This window comes from Lagenorhynchus albirostris, chromosome X (assembly GCF_949774975.1).
Source record: "Lagenorhynchus albirostris chromosome X, mLagAlb1.1, whole genome shotgun sequence".
Classification (NCBI taxonomy): Eukaryota; Metazoa; Chordata; class Mammalia; order Artiodactyla; family Delphinidae; genus Lagenorhynchus; species Lagenorhynchus albirostris.
Genome location: NC_083116.1, coordinates 29969557 through 29995714, shown reverse-complemented (window position 1 = coordinate 29995714; position 26158 = coordinate 29969557). Strand labels below are relative to the sequence as shown.

Genomic DNA, 26158 nt, shown 5'->3' with positions numbered 1-26158 from the left:
CTGGGATATAATTTGGGACAGGAGAACTGAAATCATTTACAGTAGCTAGGTACTTTTATCTCCTTGAATGCTCTGGGATTCAATTTCCTCATTCTGTAATTTGTTTTTCCCTTTCTGGTTTAACTATCAGTAATCTTAATTGGAAAAAAAAAGAATTGATGCAGGCTTTTACTTTATATTATTCATTCACATATATCCAGACTGCAGTTTCTTTTTGTTGTTCTGAATATAAATTAAAATAATGAAAAACTCTGTCTCTGGTATTTTTTTAAATCCTCGCACATTTTGAGCACCAGTCTTTTCTGATACTGTTCTTATAGGTTTTTGTACTTTTCCTTGGATGTGTGCCCATTCCATCCCTCCGATCTCTTCTGCATGTTCTCCTTTAAAATACTTCTTTTGACATGTCACCATGGAGATGCAATCAACGAAATTCAGACAATGAGAAATTCTAGGGGATGAACAACCTAGTGTCTTTGTTTAAGACTTTTTTTTAAGAGCAGTTTTAGGTTCACAGCAAAATTGAGAGGAAGGTACAGAGATTTCCCATATACCCCTTCCCCACACACATGTATAGCCTCCCCCATTATCAACGTCCCCCACCAGAGTGATACATTTGTTACAATTGATGAACCTACATTGACACATCCATAATCACCCAAAGTCCATAGTTTACCTTAGGGTTCACTTTTGGTGTTGTAGATTCTATGGTTTTGGACAACTGCCTAATGGCATGTATCCATCATTATAGTATCATACACATTAGTTTCACTGCCCTAAAAAATCCTCTTCAGAATGAACAGCCTAGTTCCTCAACACATGAACTGCAAGAAATAAAAAAAAGAAAGGAAACCTACTCATTGAAAGAGACATATCAACTGATTATAGCACAAGGACCTTATTTGGATACTGATTGAAATGGACCAACTGTAAAAAAAAAAAAAAAATTGAGACAATCTGGGAAATATGAATGTTGACTGTGTATAATAGGGAATTGTTAAATTTGATAATAGTGTTGTGGTTATGTTTTAGATATGTACTGAAATTTTTATGGGTAAAAATGAAATAGTTCCTGAGATTTGCTTCAAAATAATCTGGCAGGGGAGTGGAGGGAGGGATATTGATATTGATCACTATTGACCATGGTCAACATGTTGTGCATGTGGGTTGATAATATTATTCTCCCAATTTTGTACATGTTTGAAATAGCCATAATTAAAAGTTGGAAAAACTCCCCCAAAATATTTTTTATGGTCACATACATTGTTACTAGCAGATTCAGAACTAAAACTCAGGTCTCCTGATTTCCAGCTCATGTTCTTTTACTATGTAGCTAAACTTACAGCCCTTCTACTTTGAGATTGGTGTCATGGTGCCCTTTCAGTCTTTGGGACCCCCTCCCCAAGGCTTCCCTGGGGAATTTGTGGTGGCACTCCTAGATAAGTAAGGCTTTAGTAAATGGCCAGTTTCATTTGACCGGCTACCTACCCATGTGAAACCAGGAAAGAATATTAGACTTATTAGGGTAAATTGACAGGCTGCATGTGTTGCTAGAATCAGCAAAGAGACTTGGGTCCTACGCCTAATTATTATTAGGCCCTTGATCTTCGCATAGGCTCTAGGAGATGAGGGCCTATGTCTGCTTTGTTCACTACTTTACACCCAGTGCCTAGCACTGTGCTGGTACGAGGTAAGCAGTAGGTAAATGTTGAATGAATGGATTAATTTAACCTTCTTTGGCCTTATTTTCCTCACATGTAAAATGAGATAGTTGGTCTAAATTATTCTTACTTCCTTCAAACATGAAAAAAATATATATTCCCTTCCTACTGATTTTTTTAAAATCCTTTTAGGACTTTGTAAAGAATTACTGTAAATTTCTTTTTAACACTAGGTAACATCATTAGGTAGAATGCTCACTTCCAACACCTGTGACAGAAAACCCACAGTTATGTTGCATCAAAATCTCTTAAAAATAGCCTACTGCTATGCATCTTCTGTTGGATTGATTTTATTTCTATTAAGTAAATGAATACTGTTCTCAACATTACTAAATTAGAGAGTCAGGTTTAGCAAGTTCCAAACTCAAGCTAAGAGGATTATTAATAAAATGTTGCATCGCTTGCATATTTTTACATTTCACTGAAATTGTATTGAATGCAGTATTATTATGTCAGAGTTTATAAAGGATTTGACATTTTGCTTCCTCTGGAAACTTAGTGAGCAACTTTTGGATAAACTGTAATTATTGTCATCAGATCCAAATCCCAGTGATTAGCACCTACCTTGGGAAGTAATGACCTTATTATTCTAATGAAATTTTACCTTAGGTGTCTGAAAGTTATCACTGGATCAGGTCAGAGTTTATAAAAGAAAAAATAATTCCTATACTGCCCTGCAAAGTGACCAGAGCAATGTTTTGATGCCATGTAACATTTTAAAAATAATGAATGTTGTGTAGATACTAAAGTGCATTGGTACTGAACACAAATACCCTAGATGCAAAAGGAAAACTACTATAATTAAAATGCTAAATGGACAGGGACCGGAGAAAGCTTCAGTCACACATTATTTTATACTCAAATATGAGGTTCGTTAGTATAAACTCAACATAGCGAGTGCATGAAAATAACTTTCTTACAGAAAACAGGATATAATGAATTAAAATATTCTATCTGTATAAGTTGCTGAAATACTAACCTTAAAATTGCTTTTATATTCAAAACCTGAGTGCAAGCCACACTAAAAATAAGTATTTGATCCATAAGCCATGTGGGTTTTTGTTTGTTTGTTTTTTAGTAGAATACCAATACTTGTTTAACTTAGACTTTATTTTGGAGCTGTTTCAGAAATTGTTTTTCATGTTTAAGTTTAATAATATCATTGATAGACATTGTCTTCAATTTCAGAAACTATGCTGCAAAATCAAAGATTTACTGCATTTTTAATTAGTATGAATATGTTGAAAGGTTTTTTTTTATGCTATTAGGTGATGAAGGAAGTTTCTCCCATTAAAGTTATATTTTTGTTCAGCTTTGTAAGAAGCACATTTCTTATTTCAATGAAGCTTTGTTAATCATATATATTTAAATGTGTCAAAAATATTTGATTTTAAAATATCCTATAATAAAAACTTTTGAAATGAAAATTGAACTTTTGAAGTTCTCATTTTGGTTTGTAAAGGTTTTGTTAAAGTGAGATAAACTACCAATACTTAAATATATCTACCTGTTAACTTCAGTTTTCTTATAGATCTCTCACTTGTGTGCGGTGTAATAAAAGTTATTTTATGTGCTTTTTATGGGAAATATGTGGGCTTTTTATGGGAAAAATTACTGACCTTAACCTTTGAACAGGAGGAATCTAATATTTAGTATCTACAGAAAATTTTGAAAGAATATTTTTCTAGTAAACTAGATGTCTCAGAGTATTACCGGACATTTCTGGATGTGTGTGTGTGCGCTGGATTATGTCCAAGTTTCCTATAATATATCTCAAATTTAAGGGAAGTCAGAGGTATAAAATTTAGATCATTAATCATGGTATAAAAATTACATCTTCACTCCCAAACTAATGAAGCGTCTTAAAATAAACTTTCCTAAAATTACAGAAGCTCTGAAAACCCTTGCTTAAAGGTCTTGCCCCTAGTTGGTTGGGAAAGCCAAGAGTGGAACTTAATTTTCTTGACCTAGTCCCCTATTTCTCCTGTCCCCAAACTCCAACATGAATAGCTATTTTCTTTAGGTACATAATCACTCTGAAATAGTATGTTATTATCTCTACTTTGAAGTTAGAGACTGAGTTATGGAGAAGAGTTAAGTGGTTGTCTGGGGAGACCCTCAGAAGCTCTGGATTCTTCCTTTACCATACAATTCCAGTTTTAAAAACCGGGTTTCCCAGCTCGATGCAGACTAGAAGCAAAAATTAGAAGGGAAGGGGGAAGAAAGCTTTTAAAGGCAGGCACATGGCCAGCTGTAAGAAGTGACCACTTCTATTGAGGAGGGAGATGCAAAACTATAAAACACAGACATTCCAAGCATAGTAGCCTAGGGTCCTGTAGTGTGAAGGCAAATAAATCCCCTGTACCTTAGGGTCCGTGGAGGGCATTACTGTATTAAAATGTAGTGTAGTATTTGAGCATGATAATTACTCTGAGTCAGTAAGAAAGGGAAAATTGTATATCCTTTGTTTAAGAAGGTATTTTCAAGGGAAAGATTACTGAAACGGCAAGGCTTAGCCTATAATGTACTTATTTACAAGCTGCTTTTGAAATTTGAAATTCAAAAGTACTTAGAACACTTTCAGAAGTTTGGCACTCAAAGAGAAGCTTCATCTCTCTGGCAGTTTTATACATGGAACATTTCATTATTTTATTTCCTAGCTGTGCCAAATCAATTAGGCATTAATTGTAGTTGTTAAAGGCAGATCAGGATTCAAGCCTTTGACTTAATTAGTTTAGTACAACTCAAGAAGCAGCGCTAATTGCCTTTAGTTTGGTGTTCATTCATAGCACCGCTTAGAATATTCTCATAACCGTCATCTTTTAAGACCTTACACAGAAAAGAGGCCATATTGCAATGTAGTTGAGAGAGTGGACCCTAGAGCCAGACTGCCTAGGGTCAAATTCTGGCCCAGTTATTCACTAGCAGTGCAATTTAAATTACCTCATCTGACCCAAGCCTCAAGTTTTTTTGTTGTGTAAAATAGGGAAGGTAATATAACTACCTCATTGGAAAGTTGTGAGGACTAAAGAAGCAAAAGCAAGTCAAGTCTTAGCACATTTTTGGCACATGCTTATTAATAAATGATGGCCATTGTATAATTATTATTACAAGGCCCCTATTAAGAACATTTCCTGTGGGAATACTAAATAATGATTTACTGTTTATTATGGTGAAATGAATTGTTTTCTCATTTTGGCACATGATACAAATCGTTTTAGCCAACTTTGCAAGTTATAAATATGCTTTCACTTTTTACTAGATGCTAATGTTCTATAAATGGATGAAAAAATATATCTTACAGACTACCCTGTTAAAGACAATTTTAGGCTTAATCAGACTAGAGGAAGCTATGAAATGTTTTACTACTTACCAAGACCTTAACAACTTTGTAACATTTAAATTATGTTTTGAACACGAGTGGCTTTTGTTATTAGTTTTTTGTTTAATGACATCACAAAATGCAAGCAGGATCCCATTTTAATCACCAGCTCAGTATAATCTGGTGTTTTTCATGTTCCCTGTTGTTAAATAGCCTGGAGCTTTACGGGCTGTAGGGTATCTTTCCTGTATCCAGAAATTGGTCTCAGGCTTCCCACTACTGACAAAGTCCCTTGGAGAAACTTGGTGCACTCATTATTTGTGAGTTTCAATGGAGCAATTCAAAGCTGCTGAGGAAACTACAGCTTATTGTGTGTGCCCCATGTGCTCTCTCACTTAATCCTTATAGTAGTCCTATGAAGTGTAGATGTTTTTACCCCTTTTCCAAAGGAGGGGATTGAGGCTTGGATAAATTAAATGAATTGATCAAGATCACACATAGGGTAAATGGCAGAAGCGGTATTCAAGCAAGGTCTATCTGCACATGTTCTTTTCACTGCATTCCCTTGGCTCTCAAAAGGAAGTAATAAATTACTCTTTATAGTTTGTACACAGCTGTATGTAAAGCCCCACCAGAACCAATCTGGACTATTTCCATGTGTGTCAACAGTTGGTCTATAACTTAGATCCTGTGAATAATCAGCTCTTTATGAAACCAGTTACATGCAAGAGATAAATGTGGCGCCCTATTCTGTTTTTTGGACAGCTAAAAAACCTGATCAGATTTCTCAAAGTGGGAGTCATGGGGAAGGCACATTTTCTTTTTCTTGCCTTCTCTACCTCATATGGGGGTTAAGTTTTTTGAAAAACATCTTATTTCCTCTTGTCGCTACACCTCTGTGGTAGATGATTTTTTTTTTCTTGATTGACATTCAGAATATGTGCCATATGGAAATTTGAGCCTCTTCAAGGTTTTTTGTTTTTGTTTTTTAAATTTTTGTTATTGTTTTGAGTGCACTTGTATTATTTTACATATCCTTTTTGTGAAATATTATTCCTTTTTTTAAAATTGGAATAACCTTGGTCCTAATCACCTCCGGATAAACAGGATTTTGTTACAGAGCAGTATATGTTTGCCAGGGAAACCAAATTATTGCGGATATTAAAATTTTCATTCCTGGAAATTGTCCTTTATTAACATGAAATGATATCGTCCAGGCACTGCAATTAAGTGGGCAGGCACTTAAAAGAGACTTAAAAAGAGACTACCTTTTTTGTTTTTTAAACAAGCTTTAAAAAACCCCTAAACTGGGATTGTGTCTTAATCATCTTCCTATCTCTAGTCCCTGGTACATGGTAGATGTTCCATAAATGTTTGTTGAATAAAGGGGTTGATTTTCTATTGAATGGCAAAAGTAATTTTTTTATCACACTGTTTTGATTAGAGGTCAAGGATTACTCAATTTGGCACATGAAGAGCATGGGAGTAGGACTCGATGCTTCTCTTGGTTCTGCCCCTAACTTAATTTGTGACTTTGGGGAAAGTCACTTAATCTCTGAGCACCTTGGTTTCTTTATCTGTAAAAAGAGGCGCTATGACTAGATGAACTTGAAGGCGCCTTTCAACACAAAGTTGTATCATCTGTGATCACTGCATTTAAAAAATTTAGGAATGGCATATGAATCATTTAAAAGCTTCTTACTGCATAACCCTGATAAGCGGCTGTAAGGGTATGTCTCTCCTTTGTGCTTTGAAGCAGATATCAAATTGTTCCTATTCGAAGAAAAATGTAAGGGGGTGTGTGAAAATAATCGGTGAAAAGTTACTTTTTAAAATTATTATATCTAGAGCACTCTGTATTTAAGAATAGAGTTTTGCTCCAGTTAAAAAAAAAAAAAGAGCTGCAAACAAAAATAGTTTATCTCTCTTTAAAAGTAACGTAAATGTCTAATGCATATGAAACTTTTCATCCATACTGTAAATCAAAGAAGCACAAATTAAGACAGCAATAAGATATATTTTGCCTATCAAATTTGTAAACATTTAAAAATAACACTCATTTTTGGCAAGGGTATTAAGAAACAGGGACTCAGAGCAATGAGAGTGTATTTAAATTGGTAACAACTGTTCTGGAGGGCAATTTGAGAGTTTCTCAAAATGCTGAAAAGTGTGTATACTTTTGACCTGCAATTCCACTTTTAGAGAAATTTATTTTAAAGAAATTTATCATGGAAGAGTACAAAATTTTATTCACATTAATGCTAATTATAGTGTTATATATCTAGGAAGACAAAAGATACAAACTCAAATCTCTTGGTTGTAAGGCTATGGGTCACTTTAATTTTCTTCTTTACTTTTTTATGGTTTCTACATCTTCTGTAAATGTTTTTTAAAATATGGGCTTGTCTTTAATGAGTGTGTAGAAGTATTTCCCTTCTCATCTCCACTATTCAACACTTTCTTGCTTTTATTTCTGAACAGGCCTCCAGGAAAGGTTGTGATTTCAACATTAAAGGTGAGTTGTGCTTTCTGAAAGTGATAAGTATATTTCTACAAATTGTATACAATTTTCATTCATTTTTCTCTTTTATGTAATTCTTCGTTTTCTGCTTTGGCTTTCTATTACTTATTTTTTGCTAAGTAATATTATCATTGTATCTTACTCTAGGTGTGATTAGGTACTCTAGAAATACCTAATTAAATATTGTACTATAAGGAAGGGACTGTAAGTATTTTTTAGATTTCTGCTAATTTTTATTTGGTTTACAATTTTTAGAATAAAAGAACACTATAAAATACTTGTATTTGTGTGTATGTGTGTTTTTAATTGAAAAAGTAATACTTGCATGACAGAAGTATGGAGTAACCAAAACACTTGTATACTTATTATGGGCACATGTATTGGTATCATAATTATATATAAAAATCAATCCTAGCCTTATATTCAAGCAAAGAAGTTTGATATTGAGACATTATGCCAATGGGAACCATTTTAAATACAAGAATATCACCAAACAGAACTATTTACATCAAATAGAATATATACTATATGTGTATGTTTGTGTATGGTTGTGTTTGTGTGTACGTCTGTACATATGTATGTATAATCTCAAACATGCTGTATTTTTTTTTTCAGTTTCAGTGTCCCTACCTTCTATTTATACACATTGGATATTGATCTGTTTGATAAATTGTGGTGTATTCATATGGAATATTCTGTAGCAGTGGCTATGAATGAATTAGTTATACACAATAACATGGATGAATTTCAGCACCATGGTGTTGAGTGGGGGAAATAAAACAAGTCACAGGAAAATACATGTAGGAAGATTCCATTTATATTAAGTCCAAAAGCATGCAAAACTAGAGAATATATTGTTCAGAGATACAAGCATAGTAAAACTATAAAGAACAGCAAGGGAATAATAAACACAAAGTTTAGGATATCAGTCATCTCTGAGGGTGAAAGAATGTAATGGAAATGGGGAAGGACATACAAGAGACTTGAAAGCTAATAGTAATACTGTTCTTTTTCTTAAACTGAGTACGTAAGAAAGGTTATATCATAATTCTTTATTCCTTATGTTTTATAAAAATTCTTTTATATTAACTATTTAATAAAACCGTTTTAAAAAACAACTCATGGACATGGTTAAAATTCACTCAGTGTGAGGGCTTCCCTGGTGGCGCAGTGGTTGAGAGTCCGCCTGCCGATGCAGGGTACACGGGTTTGTGCCCCGGTCCGGGAAGATCCCACATGCCGCGGAGCGGCTGGGCCCGTGAGCCATGGCCGCTGAGCCTGCGCGTACGGAGCCTATGCTCCGCAACGGGAGAGGCCACAACAGTGAGAGGCCCGCGTACCGAAAAAAAAAAAAAAATTCACTCTGTGAAAAGAAGATGGTTGAAAATGTAGCTTCCCTCCCATTCTTCACCTTCCACTTCCCAGTCCTCCTATCCAGAGACTATTGCTGTTTATGCTTGTAGATTTTAAAAGCCACTTAGATCTTAAGATATTTTTAGGTTATAACAAATAGGTTTGGGGAATTTATTTTATCCCAGTAATTATAGATTATCCTTAACTTGAATAAAATTAGATAGAAAATGTACATATTTAGTAAATAAATATGAAGTTGGATATAGTTCTTTTTTACTTTTTATTTTGAAATAATTATAGAGTCACAGAAAGCTGCAAAGATAGTACAGAGTGAAGCCCTGTTATCCTTCACCCACTTTCCCCAGTGGTTATGTCTTAATTATAGTACAATATCAAAACCAAGAATTTGACGGTGGTACAGTGTGAGTGTATAGTTCTATGTCGTTTTATTACATGTGTATATTTATATAACCACCACCACAATCCAGATGAGATCTAGTTTATCACCACAGAGAGCTTCCTTTATAAAGTCACACCCACCGCCTCCCCACATCATCCCTAACCCCAGGCAGCCAGCCACTAATCTGTTTTCCATCTCAATAATTTTGTCATTTGAGAATGTCCTATAAGTGGAATCATATAATGTGTGACCTTTTGAGATTGGCTCAAATGATTGAGATCCATCCAAGTTGTTGCATGTGTCAATGGTTTATTCCTTTTTGTTGTTAAGTAATACTCTATGATGTGGATGTACATGGGTTATTGAGTGCTTATTGTGTATAACAGCATATCTATTGATACCTTAAGCAATCCAAAGAAAAGTTTGATATATTTCCTATTTTTGATGGCTTTACAACCTCACAGAAAAGATACATATATATAAGAAAGGATGATACATGTGGTATTGATGTTTGTAGACTAGAATAGACCTTAAGAATTACAGGGAGTTTGGAGGAGGAAGGGGGACATAGAGCAATTGTGAGAGCTCTGTTGCCTGGAATAGGAGAGAAAATTTTTCGGGAGGAAGTAGAACTTGTGTTAGGCTTTGAAAATTGGGAGGGGTTTGCATAGGTGGATAGAGAAAAATTGGGAAAGCATTGTATGTTAGGTAATAGTATGAACTAATTAATATGCAAAGGCAGAGAATTTGCTGGGCACGTTGAAAGACTGGTGTGACTAATGTAAACATTTCAGTGGTGCAATGTTGGTAAAGTAAATTGGGGCCAGATTTCCATGAGCCTTGAATGTCAGGTTAAGAAATCTGGGCTTTAAAATTTTGAAGCAAGATATTTAAAGTCAATTTTTATATGTCTTACAAGATTTTTTGCTGGGGAATTAACAAAAGTTAAGTGGTAGAAGGGTGGAAGAAAGTTCGGGGGAAAGAGACTAAGTGCAGAGAGAGCTATTAAGAGGTTAGAATGTCAAGACATGAGACTCCAACAGAGGGATGGTGTTGATAGGAATGGATGGATGCATATGACAACTATTTAAGAGTTGTTTCCTGGTTTTTGTTTCTTGTTTTTTTTTTTCTCTCCTCAGCAAAAAAGAGTGGCGGTCACATCTCAAACATTTTTTAAAATTTCACTTTAGTCACAGTTAATTACTCATTACTCATTACACAGTTACTTCCTCATTACTAAAAACCAGAAGTGACCTGAATTTTTTAGTAACTAACATTTTTAGCTTAATGTTCTTTAGTAGATAATAATGAAGATTTCTTTGAGTGTAGATCACTTTTGTACAAATGATTTGTGAAACTGGGTCTTTTGTTGGATGTGCTTATTAAAATTAAAAAGCTCAGTTCTTATAACTGAATACTATGAGGAGGGTACAGACAGCTCTCTGATATCCAATACAGATGGAGGGAAACAGTGGTGTGAATTGCTAGAAATTGAATGCTCTATCATACCTTTTAAGAAAGCATGTGTCTGAGGTTGTGATAGGTAGGAGTTAGAGAAATGGCCTAAAGGTGGGAAGCTGGGATTTAGGTGGGAAGCTGGGATTTAGTAGGTACTGTGCCACAGTAATGGGGCAGCCCATCTCCAGAAAAAGGTAATAATTGAGGACTGTCTCAAGTCTAGCTAAGTTGGTGTTGGTTTTCTGTAGGCACATGCTTGGCTTCCATTGCTTTGTCCTCAAAGCCTGATCGAGGTGCTAGGGGAAGGACCTGGACCTTAAACCTCACTAAAGACAGAATCATAGATGACTATATATACTAAATCAGGTTTTACTAAGAAATCTTCCAACTAACCTCTCTAGAGATCAGATCCTCTGGTAGGTGCCATATCACTCCTTAAAACTAGGACTTAACAGCAGTTTACCTTATAGGAGTTGATATCTTTCAAAAGTTCAAAGTCTAAGAGAGTTTTGTTAAAGCCAAATAAAATAGAAGCCTAATCATTGCTTGCCAGTTTTGGTCTGTGATCTTTGTAAGTATTAAAACAAATGAAATTGAGGTACAGGAATTATTATTATGTATTTTTCTTAGGTTAACTTGGGGAAAATATCCATGGAATTAAGGTTGTACAGTGCTTCTGATTTCCCTACTAATGAACAGTTATTGGAGGGTAATTGGGTAAATATAGTTAATTTGTAGGACAGTTGAAGGTGTTTCTCTAATATTCATTAACCGTTCTTAATTATCATCAGCTTTCAAGAATTCTCTCTCATCTTGTCAAGATGGCTATTTCAGGGTGGTCAGGGAAGGCTTTTCTGATGTAATAATGCCTGAGCTATATGACCCTAAGGATGGTAAGGAACCATCCAGTTGGCCAAAGTATAATTGTGTGGTTGTGATGGGAGAGGGAGGTGAGAAATATAGATGTCAAAGATGTAGGCAGGAGCCATATCATGTTAGGTGTTCATGGGCTGTGGTAGAGTTTAGATTTTATCTAATACTTCAAATTCCATGAAACAACTTTTCTCTAGAAGAATCTATATAAGAATTGGTAGTATTTCCCAAATGCTGGGAGGAATTCAATGAAACAACTTTGCAGCTTGAAGATACTGGAAGTCCTACAGAAATTTCTCTAGCACATTATTAAGTCTTTAGCATTATAATAATCTCTGGAGTAGAGAGATTATTGGAGCCTGTCCTGATACTTGTATAATTGCTACCTTAATACATACATACATCCTTATGTATCTTAGGTCACTTATCTGTCAAAAATGGTTATAGTGACTTTCTGACAAGCTCTGTGATGTACACCAAGAATTATGAAAAGTTTTTTTCTCAGTATTAGTGGTAGCATTCAAATTACTGTACTTCTATAAATGTAAAGAAAACTTAAGATGGAAAAGAATATTGTGTTAAGATTTGCAAATGAATGATTATCTTACTTTACCCGAATTTTTTTTCCAACAGAAATGCAGCATCCATTTTACCTTCTCTAACCTCCCAAATATATATATATATGTACGTATGTGTATATGAATGTATACGTAGATATATATGTATTTTTGGTGGGTTTAATTTTTTTCATCTGTTACTGTTTTGGGGCCTTCATTTAATACCGGTTAAATCTTGATTCCTTTTATCTAAAGTGTATAGAGTTTTTAAGAAAATGATTCTCTGAATATGGTCTTCCTCATTATGTACTTTTGTGTTTATTCATATTTATGAAGGGATACTTTGGGGAAAATAACAATTCTAATTCAACCCTTTGCTTAAGTCCTTAATCTTTATAAGCTACAAAGGTACTTAGTAGTTCTTATCTTCCTGCACAGTTTTTTAATGTTAAAAAGTTGGGTACATGTGAAGGAAAATATCCTGTTACAATAGAAAAATCGAAAATTGCTGATTGGTAACCTTCCTATGCAAATTAAATTGTCCCAATTGGCATAAAAATCTCTGGGCATCTATCAGTATACAAACATATAAGCTCTTTATGGGCCTTTGATTTATTAATGTTGTAATTTCTAATTTATACCCATTTTAAACAAAGTTTTAAAGAAAAGATATTTGGTCTTTGTTTCTTTTCTTTTTGAAATAGGAAGCAGAGAACTCTGCATACAAAGTTGGAAATGAGTCCCCTGTACAAGAATTGAAGCAAGATGTGTCTAAAAAGGTTTGTAAGATAAAATGTTAATATTAGTTTAGCAGATGTCATATTTTTATGGTATATTTAAAGTGGAAAATTTTTTATATTCTTTTAGTATAGTGCCCTGTACGCGGTGGATGTTCAGTAAATCTTCCTGAATCTGTTGAATTTGTGATTGAAGGCGCATCAGGCTTTTTAGAAGGCATTTTGTAATCGAACTAATTGGTAATTTATCCTTGAATCAGTATTTTGAAAAATGTTTTGTAATGTGTTTTTATTTTTTATACCTGTATTTTTATTAGAGTAAGCTATAGCTACTCTTGAGGCTAGTACCAAGAGGTAAAGGTACTGAAAAACTCAGTGCAGCAAATTCTAATGTCTTGAGGAGTTAGAGGTTACAAGAAGTCATTACTCTTCTAGTACCTTTGATAACTTTTAAGGAATTGATCATATGAAGCTTCAGGGTTTGGTTTACTGGAAGAGACTGAGCATAAGATAAAAATTTTGGCAATGGGTTATTCACAGTATCAGGATAAAACCCAAGGAGAAAGAACAGTGTGTGTCTGTTCATTTATACCAGTTCTGAGTGTTTTCTGGGCCCCAGGCACTGTTTAGCGAGTGGATTTCCAGAGACCAATGCTACGACACATCCTCTATCCCAGAGTTTCTCAACAGCAACACCTTTGGGGTGAATAATTCTTTGTTGTGGGGGGAAGGAGAGACTGTTCTGTACATTGTAGAATGTTTAGCAGCATTCCTGGCTTTGACTCACTAGATGTCAACGTCCGCCCCCCCCCCCACCAACCCCTACCCCATCTTGACAACCAAAAATGTCTCCAGACATCACTGAATGTCTAGGGGAATGATACCAGGCAAAATCACCACTAATGTAGATTCATTGTTCTACCCTTATGGAATTTAGAAACTAATGGACTACATATTTTAATATTGATCATACTTTTTCCTTTAAAAAGAAAAATTTCCTTTTTGGGAAAAATGGTTTTGTGTATCAGCATGAATGAGATAACAAGAGTGGTACCCTTTTTTTTTTTTTAAATCAGAAATGTCCCACAATTCTACACAAACAAACAGCTGTCTTGATTTTTTGGCGTTCCCTTCTGGTTCTCACTCATTTGCTTTTTTTTTTTTTTTTGGCCTGTTTGTAGTGTAGATAGAATTTTGTTGGTGATGGTGTTGTTTTGTTTCTGACAGAATTTTATATTCTACCTTTTCCTCTTAACATTTTTTGATTTTTATCATATTTCTACATGATTTTTTTTTTTTTTTTTGCGGTACGTGGGCCTCTCACTGCTGTGGCCTCTCCCATCGCGGAACACAGGCTCCGGACACGCAGGCTCAGCGGCTGTGGCTCACGGGCCCAGCCGCTCCGCAGCATGTGGGATCTTCCCGGACCGGGGCACAAACCCACGTCCCCTGCATCGGCAGGCGGACTCCCAACCACTGTGCCACCAGGGAAGCCCTCTACATGATTTTAATACTCAGTTTTCATTTGGTCTATTAGCTTCCATCAAGCAAATGGATTATTATGTATCTAGCCGTTTTTATTGTTGAAAACTTGAAAAGTTTCTATTTTTCCACTAGAGCTTTTCTTTCCCTTTTTAAGAATTTTTTTCTTGGGATAAAATACAAATGGGTAAGTATAGTTAGTAGCCAAAAAAAGGTGATTTTTAAGGAGAGTTTAGAAGCTGAAAAAGTAGTAAACACTATGGAGCCATAGAGTGAGTCTTAAGACTCTAGGTATTACTTTGTAAGTTCTGGCCTTTTCAAGTGAATTAAGTATCCAACATTAATGATAAAGGCTGTGGAGTTACACCCTGGATCAGGGTATAACACAATCCCTGTTCCCAGTAGCTTACATTTTAGTAGAGAAAATTGGATAAACACAAAACTGAGTGTAATAAGTGTTCAAGTAGACTTGCAAACTTTATAAGAACACAAAGGGAGGCTTTACTTTCTCCTCGAGGATAGGAATGGGGAAGGAGAAAGTAGCATCTGAACTGGTTCTTGATGAATGGATAAGATTTGGGCAGGGGGCTTCCCTGGTAGCGCAGTGGTTGAGGGTCCGCCTGCCAATGCAGGGGACACGGGTTCGTGCCCCGGTCCGGGAAGATCCCACATGCCACGGAGCGGCTGGGCCCGTGAGCCTTGGCTGCTGAGCTTGCACGTCTGGAGCCTGTGCTCTGCAACGGGAGAGGCCACAACAGTGAGAGGCCCGCATACCGCAAAAAAAAAAAAAAAAAAAAAAAAAAGATTTGGGCAGTCAGAGATGGAAGAGGAAAGGCATAACCAAAGGCGTGGAGATGAGGAATGTGCAGAATGTTTGACGATGAGTCTAGAGACCAGAGTTAGGGCCAGATTATGGGAATGCCTCTCATGTCATACTAAAACATCTGGTTTTTATTTTACAGTCGCTGTGAAAGCAATGATTTTTTTGAAGCAGGGAGGTGATAGGAAACAGTTGCTTTAGCATGATCATTTCTATGTTAGTCTTGATTCTCACTGTTCTCTTGTTCTTTCCCCATTTGCTACCTCCTGAAACCCGGCAGAGAACGGGGGTGGGGAAACAGGGCTAGGTACTGTAAATAGGTGCTATGGGGGCATATCAAGAGGTAGAAAACACGGGCCTTGTTTTCCAGGTGTGGAGAAAATATTTATATAGAGCTAGCTCGTGTACTACTCTGTATTTATATTCTAGTTCATATTATAATGAACAGTAAGAGTGATAGGAGTTCAGAAGAGGAAGAGATTGTCCTCAGGTAAGGGATTAGAGAAGGTTTAAGATTTTCAACCTTGTTTTAACCCCTCTGATGGCATAGGCCTTTTCACTCTGCATAGTGATTATTTGAAACCTTTACATTCACCTCATGCTCACTGTGCCCACCTGCATCTGCTTACTTTCATCAGATAACCTTGCTTCCCACCCTGCATGTAGGTGTTAGAGGCTAAGAAGCCTGAATTCAGTCCTTTTCATCATCTCTCACTTCCCTCACCTGCAAACTTGTTGTCATCTTTTACCTCTTTTTCATGCCATTCCTGAGAATTTAGTATTCTTTTTTTTTCCTGTCCGAAGTAGAATGATATAATATAAAGAACACTGGATTTTTTGGAGAAAAACCCAGATTTCAGTTTTGACTTTGTAGTTTACTAGCTGTGGGACCTTGGGCGAAATACTTAATGCCTTTACCTCAGATTCCTGCTTTTGTAGAAGGGAGATAATCTAGCTCCCTCACAAGGCCTGTGTAAAGATTAAATGGCAAATGTGTGTACTGGGTCTGATACACAGCAGACCTTCTTTCTTTTCTTCTCCAGAACTTGTTATCTTCCTTTCCATTGGCTCTTTCCCCTCGGCTTATAAAAATGCTGGATCATTTTCTTGCACCCTCTTCCATGTATAGCCAAGCTTTTTGAGAACGTAGAGTGTGCTGGCTGTTCCTGTCTTCACCTCTTATTCATTCGTAAATTTACTGTAATCTGGCTTCTGTTATTGCTAAAGTACTCAGAGCTCAGAAACTACCTAATTGACAAATTAGGTGGACTCTAGTTAATATTTCTCTGGTAAAAGTAAGGTAGGTCTAGGATAAAAATTTGAAGATTGAGAAAAATTAATATGTAGAATATGCTGGGAAATCAGGGATGAATATTATTGAACGGCTTAATATCCAGTTCAACTTGGCATGAATTTGTAGTAAACCACATCAAGATAGTTCCATAACACATTCTGTTAACTTTCTGGAGCCAAAGAATTGAGAAAGCAGAAGTCATCCATGTCTCCGTGGTGGAAAGATAAGTGAGTGGGCTGGGAGATTTATTGTGTTAATAATGACAGGACGGGTAGAAAATATATTTTCTTCTAAATGTTGGCAGGAGACGCAGAAAGCCTGCCTGTAGTTTTCAACTGTAGATAAGAAATAAAAGGGAAAAAAGGCAAGATGAGGTGGGTATTTGAACTCTTTTCACGGTCCTGCCATCTCTCTGCAGAACAGGGGATTAGATGTAGCCTGTTTAAGAACATTAATCTCCCTGCATCTGCTGGCTTTCCATGTCAGGCTTGAGTTCAGAGCTGAACAACTTGAAATCTTGTACAAGGTGGTTTTGATTCTCATAGTTTTGTTAACTAGGCTCAAACCAGCAGGCAAGTAACTTGGCATAAATATGTAAATGAACTATGACATGAAGCATCTGAATGTAAATTTAGGTTTAAACTTTCTTTTACAGGGTTGATTGAATTTTTGTGATTACACGTACTAACACAGATTCCCTATATAATGGTTAAGAGTACAGTGTCTGGAACCAAACTCCCTACGTTTATGCCAGCTTCATCACTTACTAGCTTTGTGACGTTGGACAAATCACTTGGTCCCTCTGTGCCTTAGTTCCCTCATTTGTATAATGATGATAGTAAGAGTGCTATCTTACAAGGTTGTTGTAAAGATTAAAATACGTAAAGTGTTAAGAACATTGCCTGGCACATAGTAAGTACTATATAAATGATTAGCTGTTATTTTGTTCTTGTAAATAGCTTCACTGTTTTTTTCCAACTGCTTTTTAACCTTTCATCAGATTATTGAAAGTATTATTGAAGAGAGTCAGAAAGTACTACAGCTGGAAGATGACTCTTTGGATTCCAAAGGAAAAGGACAGTCTGATCAGGCTACTGCCAGTCCTATCATGGCTGGAACAGATATACCTGGATTGTTAGCCGTAGATCAAGTACTGCAGGAAGATTCCCAAAAGGCAGAGAGTCAGGATGTATCTGAAGAAACTGAATTAGAATCAAAAAAATGTTTTCCTTCTGATGACACATATGACAAGCCAGTAGATGAAACCACTAAGTTAACTGAAATAAGTTCAACTGAACAACAGCTTAATGTGCCTGAAACTGAAACAGAAGTGTTGAACAAGGAAGCAGTGGAAGTCAAAGAAAGTGATGTTCTAGAACCTGCATCCTCACACTCCTTATCTACTAAAGATTTTGCTGTTGTGGAAGAAGTTGCTCCTGCCAAACCACCAAGACAGCTTACTCCAGAACCTGATATAGTAGCTAGTACAAAGAAGCCTGTTCCAGCACGCCCACCTCCTCCAACTAATTTCCCGCCTCCTAGACCCCCACCGCCATCTCGACCTGCTCCACCACCAAGAAAAAAGAAAAGCGAATTGGAGTTTGAGGCTCTTAAGGCACCTGATCTAGATGGCAAGTATTAATTGAGAAATAGCTATTTTTGCGGGGAGTTCTTGGAGTTGAAACTTGAACTTTCTGATTTTTTTTTCACTTTATGCTGTATATAACAACATTGATGACCAAGTTATAAAACTTATTTTAGTAATAGAAAATCAAAATGTTTACATTGGTGTTGTTACATTACTGTAATTAAACATTTCAGGAGACTTTCAAATCTGTTACCATTGGAGAGCCAGTGTGGCATAGTGAAAAGAGCGTAGAATTTGGAGACTTCAGATTTGAATTCAAGTCCTAGTTCTCTTCATGTGTAAGTTGTGTAGCCTTGAGGAATTTAACATATTTGAACCCTGGTTTTCCCATATATAAAACGAGAGTAATAAAACCACTTTTCTCAGAGGATTGTTCTAAGCATCAGCCAGATAAAGGTTAAAGCACTTTTCAAGCTATGTATAAGGTCTTATATAAATATTAGTTGTTGTTGTTGTTGTTGTTATTATTGCAGTTCCCAAAGAGAATATTACATCTGATACTCTCCTAACTACAAACATGGCTTCAGAGAGTACAGTCAAAGATTCTCAGCCTTCTCTTGATTTGGCAAGTGCTACCAGTGGAGATAAAATAGTTACTGCCCAGGTTGGTGAATTTGTGTTATATTTGATACAGGCTTTCTCAACTTTCTGCAACTGGCTGGTTTGTTGATTGTTTTGGTTTTGGTTTTGCTTTTGGTTTTGGTTTTGGTTTTGGTTTGTTGATTGTTGAACCTTCTTTCTTCTCCAGGCCAAATATTTCCTTGTCCCCAAAACCTGGCTACCTTACATCCCTTGTCTAGCTCTGCTACTTAAGTAGCTGGCTGATTCTGGCAAGCTATTTAACATCTGAGTCTGAGATGGCTCATTGATGAAATGAGGGGAAAACCTTCCTTGAAGGTTTCTTGCAAGGTTGAAATGAGCTAGAGTATACCAAGTACCTGGCATGTAGTAGGTATTCAAAAAGTGACAGATGCTGCTATATGTAATATTTATTAATAAATACCAACTATAATCTTCATTTATCTGACCTGTAGTGGTCAAAATTGGGGACTTTTATTTTTTATAATTTCCTTTTCCTAATCATGAAAAAAAAAAACTTCATACACTAGGCTATGTATCCATATATGAGGCAATAGAAAGGACTTGATAACATGAATTTCTGCCACTGTCAAATTCTGGGATTCAAGAGGGTTACTTATGTGGTAGCTGTGGTTAGGGCAGGTTAGCCGACTGGGAGATACTATCATACTAAGTGAAGTAAGTCAGACAGAGAAAGACAAATATCATATGATGTCGGAATCTTAAAAAAAATGATACAAATGAACTTATTTACAAAACAGAAACATACAGACTTGGAAAACAAACTTATGGTTACCAAAGGGGAAAGGTGGGGGGAGGGATAAATTGGGAGTTTGGGATTAACATATACACACTACTATATATAAAATAGATAATCAACAAGGACCTACTGTACAGCACAGGGAACTCTGCTCAATATTCTGTAATAACCTCAAAGGGAAAAGAACTTGAAAAAGAAGAGATACATGTATATGTATAACTGAATCACTTTGCTGTACACCTGAAACTAACACAACATTGTTAATCAACTATACTTCAATATAAAATAAAAAAATTTTTTAAATCAAGGATTCTGTGGCCAATGGAACTTGGAATAAAATTCAAAGCACATACACACACAAAAAGACACTATAGTCTTTTCAGAGCCTTAGAGCAGAGGTCAACAGTGGCCTGATTTTGTAGGGTCCCCAAGCTAAAAATGGTCTTTATATTTTTAAAGGGTTGTTTTTAAAAAAAGAATATGTGACAGACACTATATATGAAGCAAAAAGCTTAAAATATTTACTATCTGGCTCTACAGAAAAAGTTTGCCAACCCCTACCCTCAGGATATCCATGTGTATAGCTCTGATTAATGGCAATATTAGTGCTGGCATTTTACTGGTAGAGAACTGCTTTTGGGCCAGGTTCAAATAGAACATTTATTTGCTTTCAAGACTACTCAGACATTATTTCATGAGCAGCAACACTTTTGGTACCCAATGTTTTTCAGCATGCTGGGAATAATAAAAGACTGAAATGGAGTGCTCCATTTAAATTTTCAGTAGGCTCCATTATCTGTATTCTGCAATTCTTTAGAACTGTGTGTGGTAATGAATAATTGAATATTTATAGAAATTGATTCAGTCTACTTTCTGTTTATAAAATTATAATTTCAGGAAAATGGAAAAGCACCTGATGGGCAGACAATAGCAGGTGAAGTGATGGGCCCTCAGAGACCTAGATCCAACTCTGGGAGAGAGCTTACTGATGAGGTATAATTAGATTTTTTGGTTCTTGAAAACATAAAACATAGAGGTCATGATGAGAAGATGAAAAAATTCTAGAGATGAATGGTGATGATGGTTGCATGACAATGTAAATGTACTTGATGCTGATGAACTATACAATTAAAAGTGGTTAAAATGGTAAATTTTGTATTATATATATTTTACCATGATTTAAAAAAATTAGCTTTATTGCTGTTAGGCAAAAAAATCATAATGTAGAGGAAAAAATGAAAATTGAAGATTGTCTTAGTTTTTTTTTTTAATATGCTGGAGTTTGAACTCTGACTTAAACTTGCCCTTTCACATAATTATATGGTGGAATAAGTGTATTGAAAGCAAGGCCTATGTTTTATAGAAAGTGGGCTTAAAAAAAACTTGATATTATAGGTATATGTTTTTATACATATTGGATTATGTACAGTGTATACAGACTCAATGTTTAATTCTTACCTTAAAATTTAGTATACATCTATTGGCCAATTTATTCAGAATGAAGTTTTGAAGCAAAATCTTAACTTTTGTTTCTTTTAAACAGTACATTTAAAAAAATTATTGTACTTTGGAAAACGGTTTGGTAGTTCCTCAAAATATTAAACATCGAGTTACCATGACCCAGCAATACCAATCCTATGTATACATCAAAGAGAAAGGAAAACATACATCCACACAAAAAATATACATAGGTGTTCATGCTAGCGAAAGTGTGGAAACGACACAAATGTCCAACACTGATGAATGGATTAATAAAATGTAGTATATCCATCCATGTGGACTATTTTTTGGCAATTAAAAGGAAAGAGATACATGCTGCAATATGGATGAACCTTGACAGGATGATGCTAAGTGAAAGAAGCCAATCACAAAAGACTACATACCATATGATTTAATTTATATGAAATGTCCAGAATAGGCAAATCCATAGAGAAAAAAAGTAGATTCGTGGTTGCCAAGGACTGGGAGGAGAGGGGAATACAGCATGACAGCTAATGGGTTTATGCTTTCTTTTGGGGGAGGTAGAAATGTTCTAAACTTAGATAATGGTGATAATTGCACAACTCCGTGAATGTACTCAGAACCATTGAATTATACGCTTTAAATGAGTGCATTTTGTGGTGTGGAAATTGTATCTCACTAAAAATGTTTAAAAAATTATTGTACAAGTGGGAGGGGCCACAACAGTGAGGGGCCCGCGTACCGCAAAAAAAAAAAAAAATTATTGTACATAGTACTGAATGTATCTAGAAAGTTCTTAGCTTGAATTTTTGAGGATTTTGTAGATTCAAAAAGATAATTAAATTATAGGTACTCTTGGTGTTACTTTTTACTTCAGGAAATTTTAGCCAGTGTAATGATTAAGAATCTGGATACTGGAGAAGAAATACCTTTGAGTCTTGCAGAAGAGAAACTGCCAACAGGTATTAATCCTCTCACTCTACACATCATGAGAAGGACTAAGGAATATGTAAGGTATGGCCTAATGTTATTATTTATCATTTGTAGTATTTCATTCAGAGTGGTGAAAAGTTCTCTGTTTATGAACTATGAGAGTCCCTAATTTGGTTTCATTCAGTCTTCTTTTTTTAAAGTTAGAATTAAAATTAGAGTTAGTTAATGTATGTATTCTTAAACTTTTTTCTCTCTCTTTTTTAAAATGAGCTTTTTTTTTTTAAGATTCCACATATAAGTGATATCATAAAGTATTTGTCTTTCTCTGTCTGATTTATTTCATTTAGCTTAATGCTCCCAAGGTCCATCCATGTTGTCACAAATGGCTGGATTTCCTTCCTTTTTATGGCTGAATAATATTCTTCTCTGAGTGTGTGTGTGTGTGTGTGTGTGTGTGTGACATTTTCTTTATCCAGCTTTGTTCTCAAGATTGTACAATTACTTGGGGGAAAATATATATATATCTTAAATCTCATAGTATTTGGTTTGTCTTCTTTTAAAATGATTTATATTGGATTGGCCAAAAAGTTTGTTTGGGTTTTGTTATGACATCTTACAGAAAACCCAAACAAACTTTTCAGCCAACCCAATATTATACTAGAGACAATATTAGAACACATGAAGCTAAAAAGCCATGTGGGATAAACGCCTGGTCTTCTGAAACCTCGCTTTAAGGATCAGAAATTTTATAAATAATTGTATTGTCTTTTTAGGGTCAGAAAGTGTCTTTAGAGTGAGGTGATTGACTTTACTGTGAGATGTATGTAGAACTAAGAAATAATTTCGGTGAAAGCAAAGCTTTCACATGATGTGCCTGGTAAGTAAGGAGGGAGATATTTATAAGTTAATGTGTCATTTCTGTGCAGCATGTTTTACCCAGCAAAAAGCCTTGTTTGTGTTTTTCATAAATTCCTAAATTGCATTCGTTTGCATTTTGTACATTGCACCTTGCTTAAAGATTCTACGCTATGATCTTTCAAGTCTTTAAATTCTCAGGGTCATCATTTAAATTAAACTTATATAAAGCATGTTAACATTTTTTTCTTACAGTGATTAGCTAATTGTATACTAAGTACACATAGAGATTTTTGAGAAGTGTAGGGGAAATGGCTTCTTATAAAATGACTACTTCTTCTTGTAGTAATGACGCAGCACAGTCAGATGATGAAGAGAAGTTACAGTCTCAACAAACAGATACTGATGGTGGAAGGTTAAAACAGAAAACGTGAGTTACATTACATCCCTTTTCTTCATTTCAGGCTTTTATTATATATATATATATATATATATATATATATATGAGAGCTGCCATATTTTAAATCTATACTCTGTCCAGTTTATATGTCCATCCACCACTACCACTCCCTGCCCTCGGGCAATGGATTATGAGTTCCTTGAGGCTGTCTTGGTCATTTTTATAGCATCTGACATACAGTAAATGATCGATACATTTTGCATCATGCTTGTATTTTTCTGATGGTAGGTGCCAGAAGTGTTGGTAGAAGAACATGATTGTCCTTGAAGTTGCTTTTTCCATTTCTCATCTCTCCAAATCGTATTTGTCTTTCTAAACCCAACTACGTGAGATTCTTCCTTACTACTCCAGTACATAGAAAAGTTTTTCCTGTTCTCAATTTCAATGACACCTATTGTCTACATAACTTACATTTGCTGTTTATATTTTATATTATCTTAAACTGTTTTCTGATTTTAAAAAAAAAGATAAATACATGTTAAACAACTAGACCATGTGTTGCAAAAGGATTTTGATCACATCATTCTTCTTTTTCCCCTATAAAAATCTAGCACAGTGGTGGACATGTATGTTTTGCTTGATTATACACAAGTCACTTAATTGGCAATAATTCAGTCTAAGGCCTAAAATGAGCTCTCCACTCAAGTCTGATCTTCTCCTAGTGTGGCAAGTATAGCAAAGAAAGCATTGAGATTTTTTAGAGCAGGTATGCCCACAGTGGAGGTATATGATAACACCTCAGCTATCTGGACCTTGGCCTTCTAGCAATGGCAACTATCGGGAACCGGAGAATTAGAATTGTTCAGGAGACATATAGACATCCAGGAAAGATGTCACTTGCTCCATGCACTAAAGCTCATTATTTTTTAAAAGAAAAGCTCCTCAGGTTCATTCAAAGCCTTTATACTTACTTCTTACATAATTTCTAAAAATCTGGTCATCTGGTATCTGATCTCAGAGCAAAATAGAAGCAGCAAACTGACATGTAAATCAACACATAAGAATGTCACATAATACTCTGATTGCAAGAGAGGAATCAGAAAATGATAAAAAAGGACTCGCATTGCACAACCATTTCACATGGCAGTGCTTTCAACTTCTTCTTATGTTGTGACATACAGAACATGGTATTATTTGCACTGAACCCTGGGGTAAACTGATGAGGCAGCTGATGGCCAAAAGAGACTGGCCCAGGGTTCTGGTTTCTCTGGGCCCTACCCTGTTGCCTTGAAGGCTGAGAGGGGAACCAATATTATGGCTCACTTGCAATCCATTTGAAAAGCCTTGAATGTATTAAAGAATAGTAAAGATGGTAACTGACCCTATTTATAAAGAAAGAAACTTATCGAGCATTAAGTGCCATTAAAGAAGGCACAAAAGTATGTATTTTAGAAATGTTCTCATCCAAAATGATTAAAATATGTTTCCTTGCTTAAAGTAGTACTAAACCTGTAGTTAACCAGAAAATATAACTTCAGAGTTATAGGTAGCAGAGACCTTATTGTGATTTTAAAAATGGTTTATCTGTTTTTAATCTCTATATCTGTATTTAATTTCTGTAGCACAGATATAGAGAACAAATTAGTGGTTACCAGTGGGGAGAGGGAAGGGTGGGGAGGCAAGATAGGGGTAAGGAATTAAGAGGTACAAACTACTGTGTGTAAAATAAATAAGCTACAAGGATATATTGTACAGCATGGGGAATATAGCCACTATTTTATAATAACTTTAATTTGATTTTTATTTTATATTGGAGTATAGTTGATTTACAATAGCATGTTAGTTTTACTGGTACACAGCAAAGTGATTCAGTTATACATATATCCATTCTTTTTCAGATTCTTTTCCCATATAGGTTATTACTCAATATTGAGTAGAGTTCCCTGTGCTATACAGTAGATCCTTGTTGATTCTCTATTTTATATATAGTAGTGTGTATATGATAATCCCAAACTCCTAATTTATCCCCCCCCCCACACCTTTCCCCTTTGGTAACCGTAAGTTCGTTTTCGAAGTCTGTGAGTATGTTTCTCTTTTGTAAATAAGTTCATTTGTATCCTTGTTTTTAGATTCCACATGTAAGTGATATCGTGTGATATTTGTCTTTCCCTGTCTGACTTACTTCACTTAGTATGATAACCTCTAGGTCCGTCCATGTCACTGCAAATGGCAGTATTTCATTCTTTTTTATGACTGAGTAATATTACATTGTATATATGTACATCTTCTTTATCCATTCCTCTGTCAGTGGACATTTAGGTTGCTTCCGTGTCTTGGCTATTGTGAGTAGTGCTGGTATGAACATTGGGGTGCATGTATCTTTTCAAAGTATGGTTTTCTCCAGATATATGCCCAGAGAAGTGGGATTGCTGGATCATATGGTAGTTCTTTTAGTTTTTTAAGGAACCTCCATACTGTTGTCCATAGTGACTGTACCAATTTACATTCCCACCAACAGTGCAGGAGGGTTCCCTTCTCTCCACACCCTCTCCAGCATTTATTGTGTGTAGACTTTCTGATGATGGCCATTCTGACCGGTGTGAGGTGATACCTCATTGTAGTTTTGATTTGCATTTCTCTAATAATTAGTGATGTTGAGCATCTTTTTGTGTGCTTTTTGGCCATCTGTATGTCTTCTTTGGAGAAATGTCTATTTAGATTTTCTGCCCATTTTTTGATTGGGTTGTTTGGTTTTTTTGATATTGAGCTGCATGAGCTGTTTTGTATATTTTGGAAATGAATCCCTTGTCTGTCACTTCGTTTGCAAATATTTTCTCCCATTCTGTGGGCTTTCTTTGTTTATGGTTTCCTTTGCTGTGCAAAAGCTTTTAAGTTTAATTGGGTCCCATTTGTTTATTTTTGTTTTTATTTTCATTACTGCAGGAGGTGGATCCAAAAAGATCTTGCTGCGATTTATGTCAGAG

At 35.5% G+C, this 26158-nt stretch overlaps 1 protein-coding gene across 1 annotated transcript in view; it reads left to right on the top strand.

The window, feature by feature from the left end:
* WDR44 (WD repeat domain 44) overlaps positions 1 to 26158 on the top strand; it is an 80927-nt gene that overhangs the window by 16441 nt on the left and 38328 nt on the right. Inside the window, exons 2-8 of the mRNA XM_060138142.1 lie at positions 7525 to 7558; positions 12910 to 12984; positions 17539 to 18169; positions 18660 to 18790; positions 20423 to 20518; positions 21864 to 22000; positions 23121 to 23204. Of these exons, the coding sequence (XP_059994125.1) occupies positions 7525 to 7558; positions 12910 to 12984; positions 17539 to 18169; positions 18660 to 18790; positions 20423 to 20518; positions 21864 to 22000; positions 23121 to 23204 (1188 nt within the window). The remainder of the gene's footprint in view (positions 1 to 7524; positions 7559 to 12909; positions 12985 to 17538; positions 18170 to 18659; positions 18791 to 20422; positions 20519 to 21863; positions 22001 to 23120; positions 23205 to 26158) is intronic.